The sequence below is a fragment of the Protopterus annectens genome, chromosome 6.part1, assembly GCF_019279795.1.
Source record: "Protopterus annectens isolate FY-2018-M chromosome 6.part1, PAN1.0, whole genome shotgun sequence".
NCBI classification, from domain to species: Eukaryota; Metazoa; Chordata; order Ceratodontiformes; family Protopteridae; genus Protopterus; species Protopterus annectens.
In genome coordinates, this window is record NC_056738.1 from 400,033,142 (window position 1) to 400,049,146 (window position 16,005).

General features: G+C 40.7%; 1 protein-coding gene across 1 annotated transcript in view; it reads left to right on the forward strand.

Moving 5' to 3' along the window:
- Window positions 1-16,005, forward strand: part of ZFPL1 (zinc finger protein like 1) — a 630,942-nt gene that overhangs the window by 100,600 nt on the left and 514,337 nt on the right. The window contains exons 3-4 of the mRNA XM_044075813.1: window positions 4,481-4,592; window positions 4,756-4,949. Of these exons, the coding sequence (XP_043931748.1) occupies window positions 4,481-4,592; window positions 4,756-4,949 (306 nt within the window). The remainder of the gene's footprint in view (window positions 1-4,480; window positions 4,593-4,755; window positions 4,950-16,005) is intronic.

Below are 16,005 nucleotides of genomic sequence, written 5' to 3' on the forward strand. Positions count from 1 at the left end.
TCATAAAGATTTCAGTAATGCCTTGGCTAGAAATGCCAATTGCTGGTTTTATTTTTTTTTATATTAGATCATGTTGAAAGTGAACCATTGAGAGGCAATACTATTATGATTCTTGAATGTAAGCAATTGAAATGGCAAGTTACTTTGCAGATAAGACACCAGGTCTTAATGATTGCATTATCATCAGATGTCTTTTAAAATCTCAGATAATTTAATTTTTATGTCTGTTTTAAAGTTTTTCTAAACATTTTTGAGGTAAGTAGTTGAAATGATATTAATGATATTTCAACATATTAAGGATTCACTGTTTAATATAGTTATGTATGTGGAAAAGAGCATTTTATTCAGTTAGAGTTTTTTGTTTGAATGGTGGATGTTAAGTTGTCAATCTCGCCTTCATTCTTGCTGGATGGGTTCGGAGCCGATCCACGGCTCCATCTCAGCTTAGCTTTTAGCTAGAACTCCTTTACCTCGAGGCAACCCTATATCCCATGATGCATGATGAAGGCGGAACTACCTTAGATCAGCTTTTTTGCCGCTAGGGTCTACAGTTGAGGTCTTAAGGTTAGGTTTCTTTTTAAAAAAAAGAAAAAGTTAGTTAGTTAGTTTTTCAGTGTTAGGTGTTAGAGTATTTAGTATTTAGTACAGCTATTCCCTTCCTTTTTCCTTTTTTTTTTATTTTTTTTAATATAGTTTTTTCAGTCCTTTTTAGTCAGGCCTAGTTCTTCCTGTGTCCTTCCTGTGTGTCTGTGTGTGGATGTGTGTGTGTGTTGTTTGTGTTGTGTGTTTAGGATGTCTAGGGAAGGCAAGGTCTGGGATCAAGTCGGAAACCCAGTGCTGAAGTGTCACCAGTGCTGTCAGAAAATGCACAAAAGTGTTGTGTGTTGCGGTCACACTTCTTGTGTGTGTATTGCCTGGGACTTTTGGCACCCGTGCCTAAGGTTGTGTGCCCTGCCCCTGAAGAAAAGACTGAACTGAAGGCCTCCTGGGACAAACAAAAAAGGGAAGTTCTCCTGAAAGCAAGGGGAAAGAGCTTAAGCCACCAAGGCTCAGGGCTACAGTGTCCAAGCCTCCCTCCGGCTTCCGCCCGCTGGATGAAGCGCCTCCCCCGGCTCGTCCGCTCGTGCGATGCTTCTTGGCTCCGTGCCGTTCTGCCGGGCCGAGTGGACTACTGTTGCCTGCCTGGCTCCTCGATGTCGGCTCCGGCTGCCGCCTTCACCAGCATCGTGAGATCCTCGGCGCCTCAGCGGGAGGGCGCAACGGCTGATGTGCCCGACCCCGACGGATATCCAACCGGTCCTAAGCCGGCTAAGCCGCTCGGCCATCCGAGTCTCGGGTCTTGTCTTCTCGGGAGCCAGCCGCTCCTGACCTCAGGCTGTCTTCCCAGCTGTCTTTGGAGTACTTGAGAGGTGCCTGAGGTGGAAGTTGGAGGCCCTGGTCAGCTGGGGCTACAGCCCCATCTCAACAGACTTCCTCACAGCCCTTCAGCTTGAGATTCCTCCTCCGACTCCACACACCACACCACAGCATCAGCCGGGACTTCTGGGATTGGGACTGTTCACGCGGCTCCCGGCTCATCCTTGGCTCCTTTCATCCTCGGAACCCGATCTCCTTTGGCTCCTCCCTCTCCGAGGATCCTCTCGTTTTCCACTGTCACTGCTCTGGGGGCTGGTGGCATCGGACGGACCTCCCTCCCCCTCTCTCCCTCTCGGACTCGGCTTTGGGGCTTGCGGCGCATTCTCACATCTCGCCTTCCTTCTCTCAGGTCTCCGGAGCCGGACCCATCTCTTCGGAGGAGTGTGCTGTCCTGTCCCCTGGGGCCTTTGAGGTGATGAGTGATCCTCCCTCCTGCAGCTGTCTTCAGGTCTCTATCTCTCCTCTAGCTCTCTCCATCCCCCTGCTCGCCAGCCTCTTGCCCTCTCTCCTCTGCTCCCAGGCCCCAGGGCCCAGCACTTCCCAGGTTTCCCCCTCCTCTTCCCCTTTTCCTCCCTTTTTCTCCCTGCCCCTCCCGGAAGAGGACGAAGAACGAAGAGGGACACACAACGACCTGACTGTCTACACTGATAGTCTGACACCGACTTTCTAGAGTCCCCCAGGTCCCCCGGAGAGGATGTCTCATTGACCCCTCCCAGGATGAGCCCCTCTCCCTTGAGGGTGGCCCCCCTCCTGCCCCTTCCGGCTTTGGGATGTGACCCTCCACCCTGGGAGGCTCCCGGACCTCTCCACCTCTCCCTCCTCTCTGCCCCCAGGAGGCCACTGCGTGTAGTGGCTCGGAGCATGACCAAACCAGTGGAGGTGGGACCTGTCCCCAGGAGACCAGTCACCAAAGATTCCTGTCCGGAAGCACAGGCGGATCGTCCAAAGGGCGGCGGTCCATAGTGAATGTCTGGCGCGCCAACAGTGGAGGTCCATGCTCGATCCTTCAGTTACCTGTCCATCCTCAGGCCGCCGGATTCTTCCACCATGAGTCTGTATCAGGGATCATTTTCTTTCCTCAGCTTCACTTTTGCTTGGTCAGGATATTCACAGGCCTTGGGTCAGTTCAGGAAGGCTTCCAATTGCCTTATCAGCAAGGCTATCTGGATCGAGATATTCTCAAGGAACTGGGGGCTAGCCATCCGCCTTCCTGAAGCCTAGCTTTCCTCCAAGGCGGACATCTTACTAGCCCCTGAGCCTAAAAATTTGCTCTAGCTTCGGTGGTGCAGGGCCTTCACTGCAGGATGCCGTCCACCCCGGCTTTGTAACACCGGCGGACACATGACCAATGACTCCTTTGTTCCGCCCTTGACCAGCACCCCTTTGACGGGACTTCCTTCAAAGAGGAATACGAACACCAGTACTTTGACCTGGGGATGACAAACAAAAGGAATCCAGAAAGTATATGCGTAACTTCTAATTCATGTCAGCTGTGGGGAGAAGTGACCATTTCATCTGCTTTGTAAGTGAATGACGTTTTTGTTTGTTTAGTTGTGATGACGTTCTTGGTTGTAATAATAAGTAGAATGAAAGCACAGATCTTTCGTGCCTTTTTTTGGAAACATTTTGGTTGTTAAGGAAGTACAAGAAGAAGATACAAATACTGCATCAAACAATATACACACATTGTAAATCTTGGATGTATGATACTGTATGTTACTGCTGGTAGGAATGACGGTCAGAATCGTGCAGTTATTTTACTAATTCTTAGAGACTGATGAAATCAGATGTAGAACAATTCAGTTTGTCTGCTCAAGTCATTGTAAACCATCACATAAATTAAGACATGCCACAATTACCTTACCTTCAAGCATTACACCAAGTATACAAGAGTTTAAGTACGTTTACCTCATGAACAGTCAGGAGTTGAACATCTTGCCATTCTGAAGTAAAAGCATTTAGATCATGAACATTCGGATGTTGTATTTTATGTACTCTCAAGTATTTTTATTTATCTTGTTTGTTTACCGGGGTAATAGACTGATCACAATAGACTATTTACAGGCACAGCACAAGTAAAGTGAAATTAGATGTGGTTGCAGTGATGTGTTAACATAATGCATTTGCATTCATATAGTCTCAGTTTCAGTTGTTGAAACAACTGACGGAAGTGCTGCAGACCATTCGAGTATTTCTGCGTCTACATTTATATGTATGTATTCATTAGCTGTGTTACTGAGAGTGTAATCACAAATAGATTGCCAGTGATCTACATATCATTGGTAGTGAGGTCATTGCCCCCTAGAAAATGGAAATAGAATTAAGACAAGTCTTTCTAAATTAAGAAACATCAAATGATGGATTGCATCCGAAAAGGTACTACAACGATGTGAATATTATTACTACTGCTACTACTAGAAATGTAAAAGATTTGTTATGGCTATTAAGAATGTAGAGAATAAGCTATGTTAATCTGAAGGGCCTTGCTCTAGAAAAATTGTATTGCATCAGAGAAGTCCTTTAGACCATATGTTAACAAGGATGTGATAATGATAAAACAAAAGATAGGAACTGCACTGGAGGACTGAACTGCCACAAGATCAGTGGCTATAACATCCCACAACTGATTTAAACTGTTTAGTTAGGAAAGCAAGCAAAAAGTTTAACACTTTGTTGTTGTTATGTTTCATATGCTAGGTTTCTGTGCATTATCAGGACACTGCTTGTGTGCATTGGTTCCTGTTGTTTGGTTTACCGCATCGGAACTCATATTTACACTTTTAATAATTTGTCCTAAAAGTAAATGTGTTTCAGTTTTTCACAGAACTGCTCTTCTGGCATGCCAGTTTTTTTGTACATGCACATACAGTTTAGACAAATCTTCAGATCTGGATACATTAGTGCATTTAAAACTTCATGGCCAGAAACTTAACTGTAGTAGCTGTTATAAGATACTGATGTAATTTAAATCCATATGCTGCAATTGGAATGAAATGAATTGCAACAGACAGTTGATAGAAAATTAAGCAGCTAGTTTAAAAAATATTTATTTTTATTATTTTAGTGCATTGTTCAGTCATACCTGCAGTGGCTCCAAGACAGCGACTACAATCCTAACTGTCGAGTATGCAACACACTTCTCTCCTCCAGAGAAACGGTTCGGCTTGCTTGCTATGGTAATGACAGTAAAAGTTTGTTTATGTACATGTTTGTTTGATGTGTAAAGATTTGTGGCAGTGAAAAATCCTTGTGTATGCTGACAAAGGAGTAGAAAACCTGTGATTTCATAAATGACAGGTGCTGGGATTCACAAAATGAACTTTTTTGTTTTTATTATAGATTTGTTTCACTGGTCTTGTCTATGTGAAATGGCAAGTCAGTTACCCAACAACACAGCACCTGCAGGCTATCAGTGTCCAAGCTGCAAAGGACCCGTCTTCCCTCCCTCTAACTTAGTCAGCCCTGTAGCATCAGCCCTCCGTGAGAAGCTGTCGACTGTGAACTGGGCCCGTGCCGGTCTTGGACTACCACTGGTAAACATTTACATTAGTACCTGTCCAAACAACTGACCTTGTTATGCAGCCTGGGTTTTTTTGTAACTTTATTTTATTTATTTTGTGAAAACTTGTCATGTTTCTAGCAGTATTTGAGGTACTGGTGCTACTTCCAAGTAAAATGTTGTAGTTATGGCTATTTTCATCTGGTGTTTTTACTTTTGCAGATGTTAAAAATGTTATATATAATGGCCTTCCTACATTCTTGTAATAAGCTGTGATAGTGCTGTGATCTGGTTAGAATGCAATCTCCAAACACAGAAATAGGTGCAATTTATAAAATCTGATAAACTTGCATACCAGCTTTTGTTCACTTGGTCCTGCTTCCAAATAGTATCTCTTTTAAAACTTTGGTCTTTCAGTAGTAACATGTTTGAATTTGCTTTTGTCATCTTTCTCACAATTTCTGGCTTTATGACTGTAATTCCTGGTTGATTGTTGTGACATATTGCTTGGAGTTTGCCCCCATTCTCCTTTCTTTTGTCCTATTTTTTTTTTGGTCTAGCTTGGCTGAAATAGTGGTAGTTATGTGTAGGTTTTGGGGCTCAACATAATGAAGTGTGTACATTGGAGCAGTATAAACAGTCATCATTTCCACATTGATTCATAGGTTGATACTAGGCTATTGGCCTGGAGGCCCTTATAAGCCTAGCCAAGAATTTCACCCATGTTCCCTCAGTCAGCACCTGTTTCCCCTGTCCAGCAGGGACACAGGTTGGATCCTTGGGGTATATTTTCTGTTTCCTATCCAGTCATCCAGGTTCCTCTTAAAGAGGGCTAGAGAGGTACTCTGCTTGACATGGAGAAAGAATCTGTTCCACAGACGGGGGAGTCTTTGGGACACAAATCTATCCCGCCAACAAGTTCTGTTAATGTCACAGACCAAGTTAAGGTCTTGCATGTGGGTTGTGCGAGTGGAGTTTGTCTTACAGAAGGCTGGGTCTGAAATGTCCTTGTATGCCAGACACAGGTCACCCTATGAGCAGTCTGTATGAGACTGAGTAGAGGGACAGGGCCTTTAGCCTATCTGTAGCAAATAGGTTGTTTGAGACCGTAAATTTTCCTGGTCAGGAACCTCTGTGGACTCTCCAGCTGCTGCATGTGCTTGGCAAGGTACATGGCAAAGGGGGCACTGTACTCAAGGTACATGCGAAGGGGGCACTGTACTCAGTAATGGGTGTGATAAGGGAGGAGTGCAGGGGTAAAACAAAACAAAATGCTATCACATGGTATAGATTCGTAACTATAGTAAAATTTATTTAACATATAAAACCGCAAATACTTGGCGCTTCTTATACACAGGGCTTCATCAGAGTAAGGCCATTCAACATAAAACACTTATTTAAATAGAGTAAAATCATGTGATTTTAGCACCTGACCTTAAATTAACAATTAGTTCTTTAAAAAAAATCTCTACTTTAACTTCTTGTGCTGTTCTCCTAAATTAGAAAATCATAACAACTAAACAGCACTAGATTGCATACATGTCTATATAAATGTTAAAAGTAATAAAATGTTTAGTAGTTAAATGTTAAAACATTGATAGACGATCTAAATAACTTTCAAAATACCTCATTCCAATACTGTATCTTAGATGCCTTATGCTTCAAAATGCAACTTAAAGAACGGTTCTCATTGATACCTGGTGGTGATGTTGCATTAGATGTTCTTCATGTTTCATTGTTGCAGTCATTACATTTGGGTAATCTGCTGGCAGGTTGCCCTCAGTCAGCCTGATTAACAAAGTCTTGTAAGTTGCCATTCTGTCTCTAGTCTCTCCAAATGTGTTTTAGTGTCACCTTGCCTGTCATTGTGAAATATTCTATCAGTGACAAAAAATATGAATTTGTCAAAATTACTACATGACAAAAATGTGAGTATAAAGGGCATTTTCAGTCTTTTTGTAATGTCCCTTACATGTTCAGTTATTCTTTCCCTTAACTTTCTAGTGGTTTTACCCACATAGAAAGCTGAACATGGAGTACAGGTTGCAATATACACTATCATTTTTGTGTTACAATTGCAGTGTTCTGGACAGGGTATACTGTGATTATATCCATCCACTGTTACTATGGACCAATGTTAATGTGTTTACAAGTCCTGCACATATTACACTTCAACATAACAGACCTGTAGCTCCTTGTATTTTTAGGTTTCTCAAGACAATTTTTCAAGTTATGCCCCTACTAAACGTAACCTTTGGTTTCTGTCCCAAAATCTGTTTCATGTCGTAATCAAACGCACAATCCCAGCAGTTGTTAACCGCTGTTCTTAACTTTAATGTTACTTGATTGTAAGGAAGTACCAACATCATCTCTGCTACATTTTGAAAGTTGTCACCCCTTCCATCAGAAAATAGTGTCATTAAGGGACAAATGGTAAGGATATCAAAGTTGATTAGTGACAACAAAAGGTTTGAGGATGAAATGTATATTTTAATTGGCATGTTTATGGAGAGGGGGTATCCAATCAAATTATTAACCAAAATTAGAAATGAGGTCCTGAAGAAAAGGGAAGAAAAGTTTACCCCTATTTTGTTAACCAATGAGGGGACGACTTTTAGCCCAGTGAGTCAAATGTTTCCAGAGAAGATGTTGGAACTTCCTTACACTGACAAACATTTGCTTGCTAATGATCGTCATCCACATTACTGATCAGGTGAAAGTACATACATCCTTTACCCTCTTCTGGTCTCACAGTTAACGAGTTTACATAGTTTCTATAGTAGTTTCCTGTGCTGATTTCTACTATTCCCAACACTTCTTTCACTAGCTTTTCTAAGTAGTCATCTCTTGTGTCGCTGTTTCAACAGAATGAAAGCTGCATCTTTTCTTAAAATGCTGTTGCGCACATGCAGTATGGTTCTTTACCCTAGTAGTTCTGAGCTAAGCATAATGTGGCAAAATGTTAAAGTGACAGCTCTGAAACACATCTGTATTTGAGTAATTACTGAGATGTGGTTTCAGTGCAGTGACAGCATTCTTGTCATGCACAAAAAATCCCCTGCACGAGAGCAGATGCACGGCTTGAAAAAACAATATAAAGCACACAAAAAAGAAAAGCCAGCAAACAACGACCAGATGCGTAAAATATTATATTGTGTTGTAACAATACATAAGTACAGACAGCAAACAGACCGGTTTCGGCTGGAAACCAAGTACACAGCCTTCTTCAGTGTATGTAAAACAATTCAATCAGAGCTGTTTATAAGGTACAAAGTTAGATTTCATTGGTGGATGTTCATAAATGTTCATTTAATCCAGGGGGAAACAACCCACCAAGCTTGATGATCCATTTCTTTTCCTTCCCATTTAATACTGTATGCCACCCTGTTTTGTTGGAACGATCCCCAAAAACCATATCAATAATGGTAAACATAAATCTAGCTGTTGGATGTGCCATGTGATGTTTGTATAGAGCATTATTAATTCTCTTCTGTTTAATGTTGCTGATATGTTCAGAGATACGTAGTCTCATGGGCCGAGATGTTTGCCCCACATAAAAAGCTCCGCAGTTGCAAGTAACCAAATAAATAATCCAATCGCTGCTGCAATTGGCAAAAAAGCGGAGATCAAAAACTTGGGGGCAATTCCTACTTGAAAATTCCTTGGCTTTATTGATATATTGACAATTGGTGCAATGTCCGCATGGAAAACATCCACGTAGAATGTCACCAGAAAGAGTCGTCTGGACATAACCAGTGTATCTAGTGTCACTATGTTTATAGTGATTAAAATATGTATTCAAATTTTTACCCTTCCTATAGGAAAAAAGACATTGAGCTGGTATTAAGTTAGAGATGTCATCATCACACTGTAGTATGTTCCAATGTTTGTGGATACTCTGAATAAGGCAATTGGAATTCCTCGAAAAAGTGGTTGTAAATCTAAGTGGTTGGGGTGATGTATTGAAATGTTCTCTATATTTAAGTAGATCCGATCTGTCCATGCAATTAACCTGATGTTTGGCAGTAGCAATATCCCCCACCTTGTAACCCCTTTGTTTGAATCTTTTGGTCAGGTCAACTTGATTGTTGCAAAATGTAGCCTGTTCTGAGCATATACGTTTGGCCCTGATGAATTGGGCCTTGGGAATATTATGTGCTATGTGTGGAGGGTGGAAGCTCGAAGCATGCAAAATGGAATTGTACTGTGGGAATTTTCTGAACATGTCCGTCCCTAAGGTATCATCTGGCAGTCTATTAATTAAGACATCCAGATATGTAATGCTGTTCAAATCATGATGTTCAGTAAAAAACAATCCCCATTCATTATTGTTTAAGTATGAAACAAATTCCATAAGACCAGTTTCTGTACCCTTCCAAATAAGCCATACGTCATCCAAGTAATGTCTCCATATATCAATATCCGATAGAAATATATTTCTTGAAGGCTCATAGATGATATGTAATTCAACATAGGCCATAAAGAGATCAGCATAAATCGGGGCAAATGATGCCCCCATAGCAGTCCCTTTGGTTTGCCAAAAACAAAGATCCTTATAATAGAAGACGTTACTTGTAAGAACATGCTCAGCCAGGCCAACAAGGAAAGAGTTGAAATCCAAACTATATAAGTTAGACATTTCGAGCCAATAAGCTAAAGCTTCCAGGCCTGCCTGGTGTGGAATGTTTGTATATAATGCACTAACATCAAGTGTACATAGATACCAATCAGATTCAAGTTGCATATCTGAAATAATCTGTAAAAAATGAGTTGTGTCCTGTAAACGTGATCGTATAGAGGTTAACAGAGGTTTAAGATACTTGGTCAAAAATAATGATAATGGCTCGGTGATGTATCCCCTCCCAGAAACAATTGGTCTGCCCGGTGGATGGGTAGCATCTTTATGAATTTTGGGGAGGAAGTAAATATACTGAATACTAGGATCCTTAATGAGAAGTTGATATGCAGTTTCAGTAGTAATAATCGCCCGATCTTTGGCGTCTGATAAGAATTGTTCAATCCGTTGAGTAAATCTGAACGTGGGGTCAATAGACATATTTGAATAATACCTAGCGTCAAATAATTGTTTTTTGGCCTCATTATCATAATCAATCCAGTTTAGAATTACAACAGCACCACCCTTGTCAGCTGAGATAATTACAATATCCTTGTTATTTTGTAATTCCAGAATAGCCTGCTTTTCAGCATGTGTGATGTTATTTTGTTTATACGCCACATCAGAACTGAAGAAATGTAGATCTTTAAGTACGTTATTCTGGAACTGATGAACTATAGGATGCATGGGTGGAGAAAAACTGGATTTATGATATGTAAATTTGCCAACATCAACATTACAATCAGATTCACCAAAGAACAATCTCAAATTCAGGAGTCTGCAAAAACTCATTAAGTCCTGTGCTAATAAATCTTCCGAAACTGTAAACCAGGTATAAATGTTAACCCTTTATTAAGGACCTGAATGTGTATTGAAGACAATTCATAACTGGACAGATTCAGAACATTAGTATCAGAACATACATTTACTTCTGCAAAGCCATTTCCAATAGTCCTTGGATGTTGTGAACCTCTTGGATGTTTGCGCCCCCCCCCCCCGTTTGTATTTAGTCCTAAAGGGATACTCCCAGGGATACCACTGGGGGTCCTTTTTGGGGACGGGGACCTTGATGCCGCCAGGGATTCATTGTCGGTCCCCGAGGATGTATCCTCGATGGACGAAGTGTTATCAATATTGCGCTTATGCAAAATGGACCGTGGTCTCTTTCTCTTGTTAGGGGGAGCAGGAGAACTAGTAAATCTCACATGTTTAGTCTGATATGTGAAGGGACTCCCACGGGAGTAATCATCCTGGTCTCTGGAAAATTTCTTTATCTTTCGGGCCCTGAGTTCAGCATCAAACTTCTTTAAATCAGAAGCAATTTTGGAAAGCTGGCCCCCAAAAAAGGGCTCATGTTCAAAAGGCTTTAGTTTGTTAACCGTAGCCATAATCTCATCCAGTCCCCTATCAACAGCACGATTATGAAATTTGAGTAATTCCACAACAAAAGCCATAGTGGCATCCTGTTGTATCTTAAGCCATTGTGTGGTCAACTCCTCATCACAATTAGACACATGAGGGGTGGTACGTATACGTAAACCCCTAGGGGTAATCTCAGCAGCCTGATAGGCTTTAAAAAGTTTGCTATGCCAAACATTGGCACGTAATGACCGCAATGATCTATTCAGATCATCAAAAAGCTTATGGCAAAATACTTCTGGATTCGATTGTTCAGATGAATCATTCTTGTCCTGAATAGATTGACCTAGCCCAAAGGCCCCAAGGTCCTCTCTATCAGCAGTCAATCCAGTGATGAAATTAGACAGATCCATATTGATATACCAGAATTCAAACCACTGTGTCAAAAAAACCTGATTCCAAAGACTGTCAATAATAGTTTAGAATACAAAACTACGACAGCTAAGACACCTAAAAAATGGTGAATAGACAATAACAGCAATATACAAAATTAAGAAGGCTGCGTCTATCACCAAGGAAACCAGAATGTCATATCATGAGGAGTATGTTATAATCATTCTGATCAAAAGGGGAGACATATAACAAAAATCAATATTAATGGGGGGCTGGATGAGAGAAGGACCCGGTTTAAACAAAGTATACCATATAGTCCAATCCAAAAAACCAATGATGCTGAACCAACGCCAAAAGTATGTGGAAAATAATTACCCCAAAGGCACAAGAACACTGAGGACTGAGAGAGAACCCAAAAATGCAGACTAAATAGATGAGATCAAAACCTATGTAGGTAAGACACCTGCATAATACTTAAACAGGTGTATGATATTACTAAGACCCAAATAATCTGGTCCAAAAAAGCCCAAAGAGCAATGTTGAAGCTACACTTTCAAGAAAATCAAAATGTTCCTATATAAACCAGTGAGCCAACATATAAAGGCCACCAATATATCTGCATATAATGATAAAACACCTATGATAACAATATGTATGAAATAATAACTACATATGAGACCAAGACTGCAGAAGTCTATCCCAAACTGGATATAAAAAAGGGGAACCCAATATATTCCTGTGAGAAAAGATTGTTATCCAAATATGAGACAAAGATAACCCTAGCGTTGTTGTATCCAACAACTATTGTAATACTGTCCAATAGATGGCAATGAAACAATCACTTGTACAATGGTATCAAACATACATAAGATGCCATATATAGGATAATAGAGCCAAATGTATAATCCAAAAGTAAAAACAAACATCAAAATCACAGTACTAGCAAAAACAGATTGTAAGACAAAAAAGTCAGAACATTGAACAAAGTGAAAACACAATATTCATGTAGTATATATAAAACACCTAATAGAATTTGTGTATATCAAGACCACCTGATATATCCTAGTATATTATATCCTAGTACAATGATTATCGTCCAAACCACTGCCAGATGTAATCCCAAACAAGATATTTAAACAAATAGGATGATAAAATATCCCACTTGTATGTCGCACTAAACCAACCAGTCACCAAATGGCATGAAAAGCACATAAATTGCCATATACCGGAACCAGAATTCCAAAATGTAGTGTCAAAAATTGGAACCAAATAAAAAGATATATATATGTTGGAATACAGTCACCACATAATGTCCAAGCTGCAAAAACGCCGAAATCCAATGTCGTAATGTAGAACGACCTTCTCATCCATAGCCTGTAATCTGAAATTAGTAGCCAAAAACTAAACACACCAGAGAAACCTGGTATGTGCTATTTACAATAAATATAGTCCAAAACACAAACAACCAGTGTCCCGAACCATATATGACACCCAGGACTGATCGTGCTAACTCCACCAATATCAAAGGCATATGAAAAATGCCATATAGTGGAACAGAAGTACCTGGTATGATGAAAAAAATTCAAAAGATATATGTATAAGTCCAAACGCCGAGTAAATCAAAAGTAGCTTGAACGACGATATCCCGTTCCGTTGTAAAAAGCCAAATGTCAATCGTAAGCCAGAAACATACAGGATACTTCAAAGAGTCTTGTACATGTGGACGAAACCAAAGGTAATTGCAACATAAGCAGCCATTAATAGGCGAAAAAGCCACAAAATGGAATGTGTAGTGGAAACATTCAAAATGGCAGCCTCATGATACCCAGAGCATGAACAAAGGGCTGATATCCACAAATAGAGGGTTAAATGTCAAACTAGAGTTCAAAACTCACAAAACAGAAGGGCCAGATATTGCAGAAGGCAAAATACAAAATCCACCAAAGTAATCCAAAGGATAAATGTAAAATCCAGAAGTGAAAGCTGAAACTGAAAAAGCTGCAACAAATCCCTGCAGCGGCATCAAGGTCGCAGGCCCCAGCAGGAAGTCAAAACCAGTGTGACGCACAAAAAATCCCCTGCACGAGCAGATGCACGGCTTGAAAAACCAATATAAAGCACACAAAAAAGAAAAGCCAGCAAACAACGACCAGATGCGTAAAATATTATATTGTGTTGTAACAATACATAAGTACAAACAGCAAACAGACCGGTTTCGGCTGGAAACCAATTACACAGCCTTCTTCAGTGTATGTAAAAAAATCAATCAGAGCTGTTTATAAGGTACAAAGTTAGATTTCATTGGTGGATGTTCATAAATATTCATTTAATCCAGGGGGAAACAACCCACCAAGCTTGATGATCCATTTCTTTTCCTTCCCATTTAATACTGTATGCCACCCTGTTTTGTTGGAACGATACCCAAAAACCATATCAATAATGGTAAACATAAATCTAGCTGTTGGATGTGCCATGTGATGTTTGTATAGAGCATTATTAATTCTCTTCTGTCATATCATTCATTCTTGTCATATCATAGTTTAACTCTTATTACTGCTGCGGAGGGGTATCTGTATTTATAAGAAATATTATCCCTTGACATTAGATTACCCACAACACTTAATTGTAACTCCTGGAGATTCAAATCACCCTTATGAAGTGTAACTATTGCTTCATTGCTAGTTATAGATCCCCAGTCAGTGTCCCTCACAGGTCATGGAAGTTACCTTACCATGATTGGAGGGGGCTAAATATCAATTCAAATACCTTCTTGTTAAGGAACTTTGATTACCCAAGCACTGATCAGCACATTTACACCTCCAAAAATGGGTATTAGTCTTTAGTGATAATGCACTGAAGCGAACTGTAATAATGACGTTCTAGAGGCTTTAGTATCCTTGACTAGGTCTTTACCAATGTAGATCCTGACTGTACCCCACCATGCATCTCCTACTCCCTGGTTAAATGTGACCACAATGTCCTCATTTTCTCTGCCAGGCCTAGTGTTACCACACCACCACCATCAGCAAGTAAGATTGTCTTGGAGACTTCTCCAGGACAAACCAACTTCAGCTTGTAAAAAAACAGGCGAAATCCCCAACTATCTCCTGCAAATATACCCAGCTGAATGGACTACTACATTCACCTCTGACTTTTACAAGCACCTAAACAGCTACATAGAAAAGTCAGTACTAGTCCACCCTACATATAATGGTGCATTTTGGACTGAACCTCTTTGGAGGAACTCTAATATTAATAAGTTGTATAACAAAAAAAAAGAAAAGAAAATAATGACAAAGTTGTAAAAAGAAAAAAAAAAACATCCCATACTGCAAGACCACAGTGAAGCATACCAGCAAGGAACTTAAGAACACTAGTAGAAAATGTAAATCTAAGTACAAGCACAAGGCTGCTACAGATATCAAAAGAAATTCAAGTATTCTGTCAGGAAATAAAGGAATAATGTCCAGCAATGCTCAGAGCTCATCTATAATGCCACACATTCTGATCCCAAGGATGTGGCCAATGTATTGGCTGACATATTTGATGCAAATTTTTCCCCACATACCTACATTGCTGCTTCAACTATCCCTGAAAATTTAGTCTCCCCAGGGATAATTTTGGGCCACATTTTAGAATCTCTGTCAAAGGCTAAAAGCAGTATTTCCATGGGACGCCGCATTCTCGCCACTGTGTAGTGTGCATTATCTGAGCCTGTAGTTAAACTCTTTAGTGTCAGCTTATGTGTACAACTTAAAACTGATGCCTAAAGAACAGCCCTTTTGCACAAGGGCAGCCTCTCTACAAACCTGTGTAATATATAGGTCCATCAGCTTCAACAACCTTATATGCAAAGCCCCGGTACATATCATGACACAACTCCTTTAAGCAGATGTAGGCAACTTAGCTGATCTAGACCCCAATCAATTTGGTTTTGTGAAGGGCAAGTCCTGTCTCCTCAATTTAGTAAGCTTTTTTGAAAAGGTTGTACAGGCTGTAGAAAGTGGTCACTCAGTGCATTCTGCTAACTTCAACCCTGCCAAAGCTTTTAACATATCCTCCATGTTAGAATTACCGAAAAGTTTGACAAACTTGATGTAAACTCCTGCGATGTCCTCTAGATTGCATATTAGCTCTATGGTACATCCCACGTGGTGAAAGTTGTTGGCACGTCTCTGAACATAAGTTTATAACTAGTGGAGTACCATAGGGATCAGCCGTAGTAGGCCCTATCATGTTTTTTGCAGACAGCCAACCCAGTATCCCAGAAGTGTGGTTGACCAGGGTTCCTGATGACTGCAAGCTGGGCACTAATATTCATTCATCCACTGATGTGAAATGACTCTGCCAGTTCCTGGTGTACCGAAAATGTCCCAAAGCTACTTTCAAAAAACTGCATCATGGTAGGATTCAGTAAAAAAAAAAAAAAAAGACCGGGAATGTCCGACTAGGTTCCACAGAGCCTGTTTTCAGCAGAGGCCCGGGGAGAAACGCTCCAGATGCATGTCTTTGGAATGTGGGAGGAAACCGGAGTACCCGGAGGAAATCCACACGAACACAGGGAGAACATGCAAACTCCACACAGAAGGCACCCCAGCCGAGAATCGAACCGGAGAACCTCTTGCTGTGAGGCGACAACGGTAACCGCTGCACCACTGTGCCGCCCATTATGTCCCATACATTATAAATGGTCCTCCTTTTCAGATGGAAACTATTATAAGAT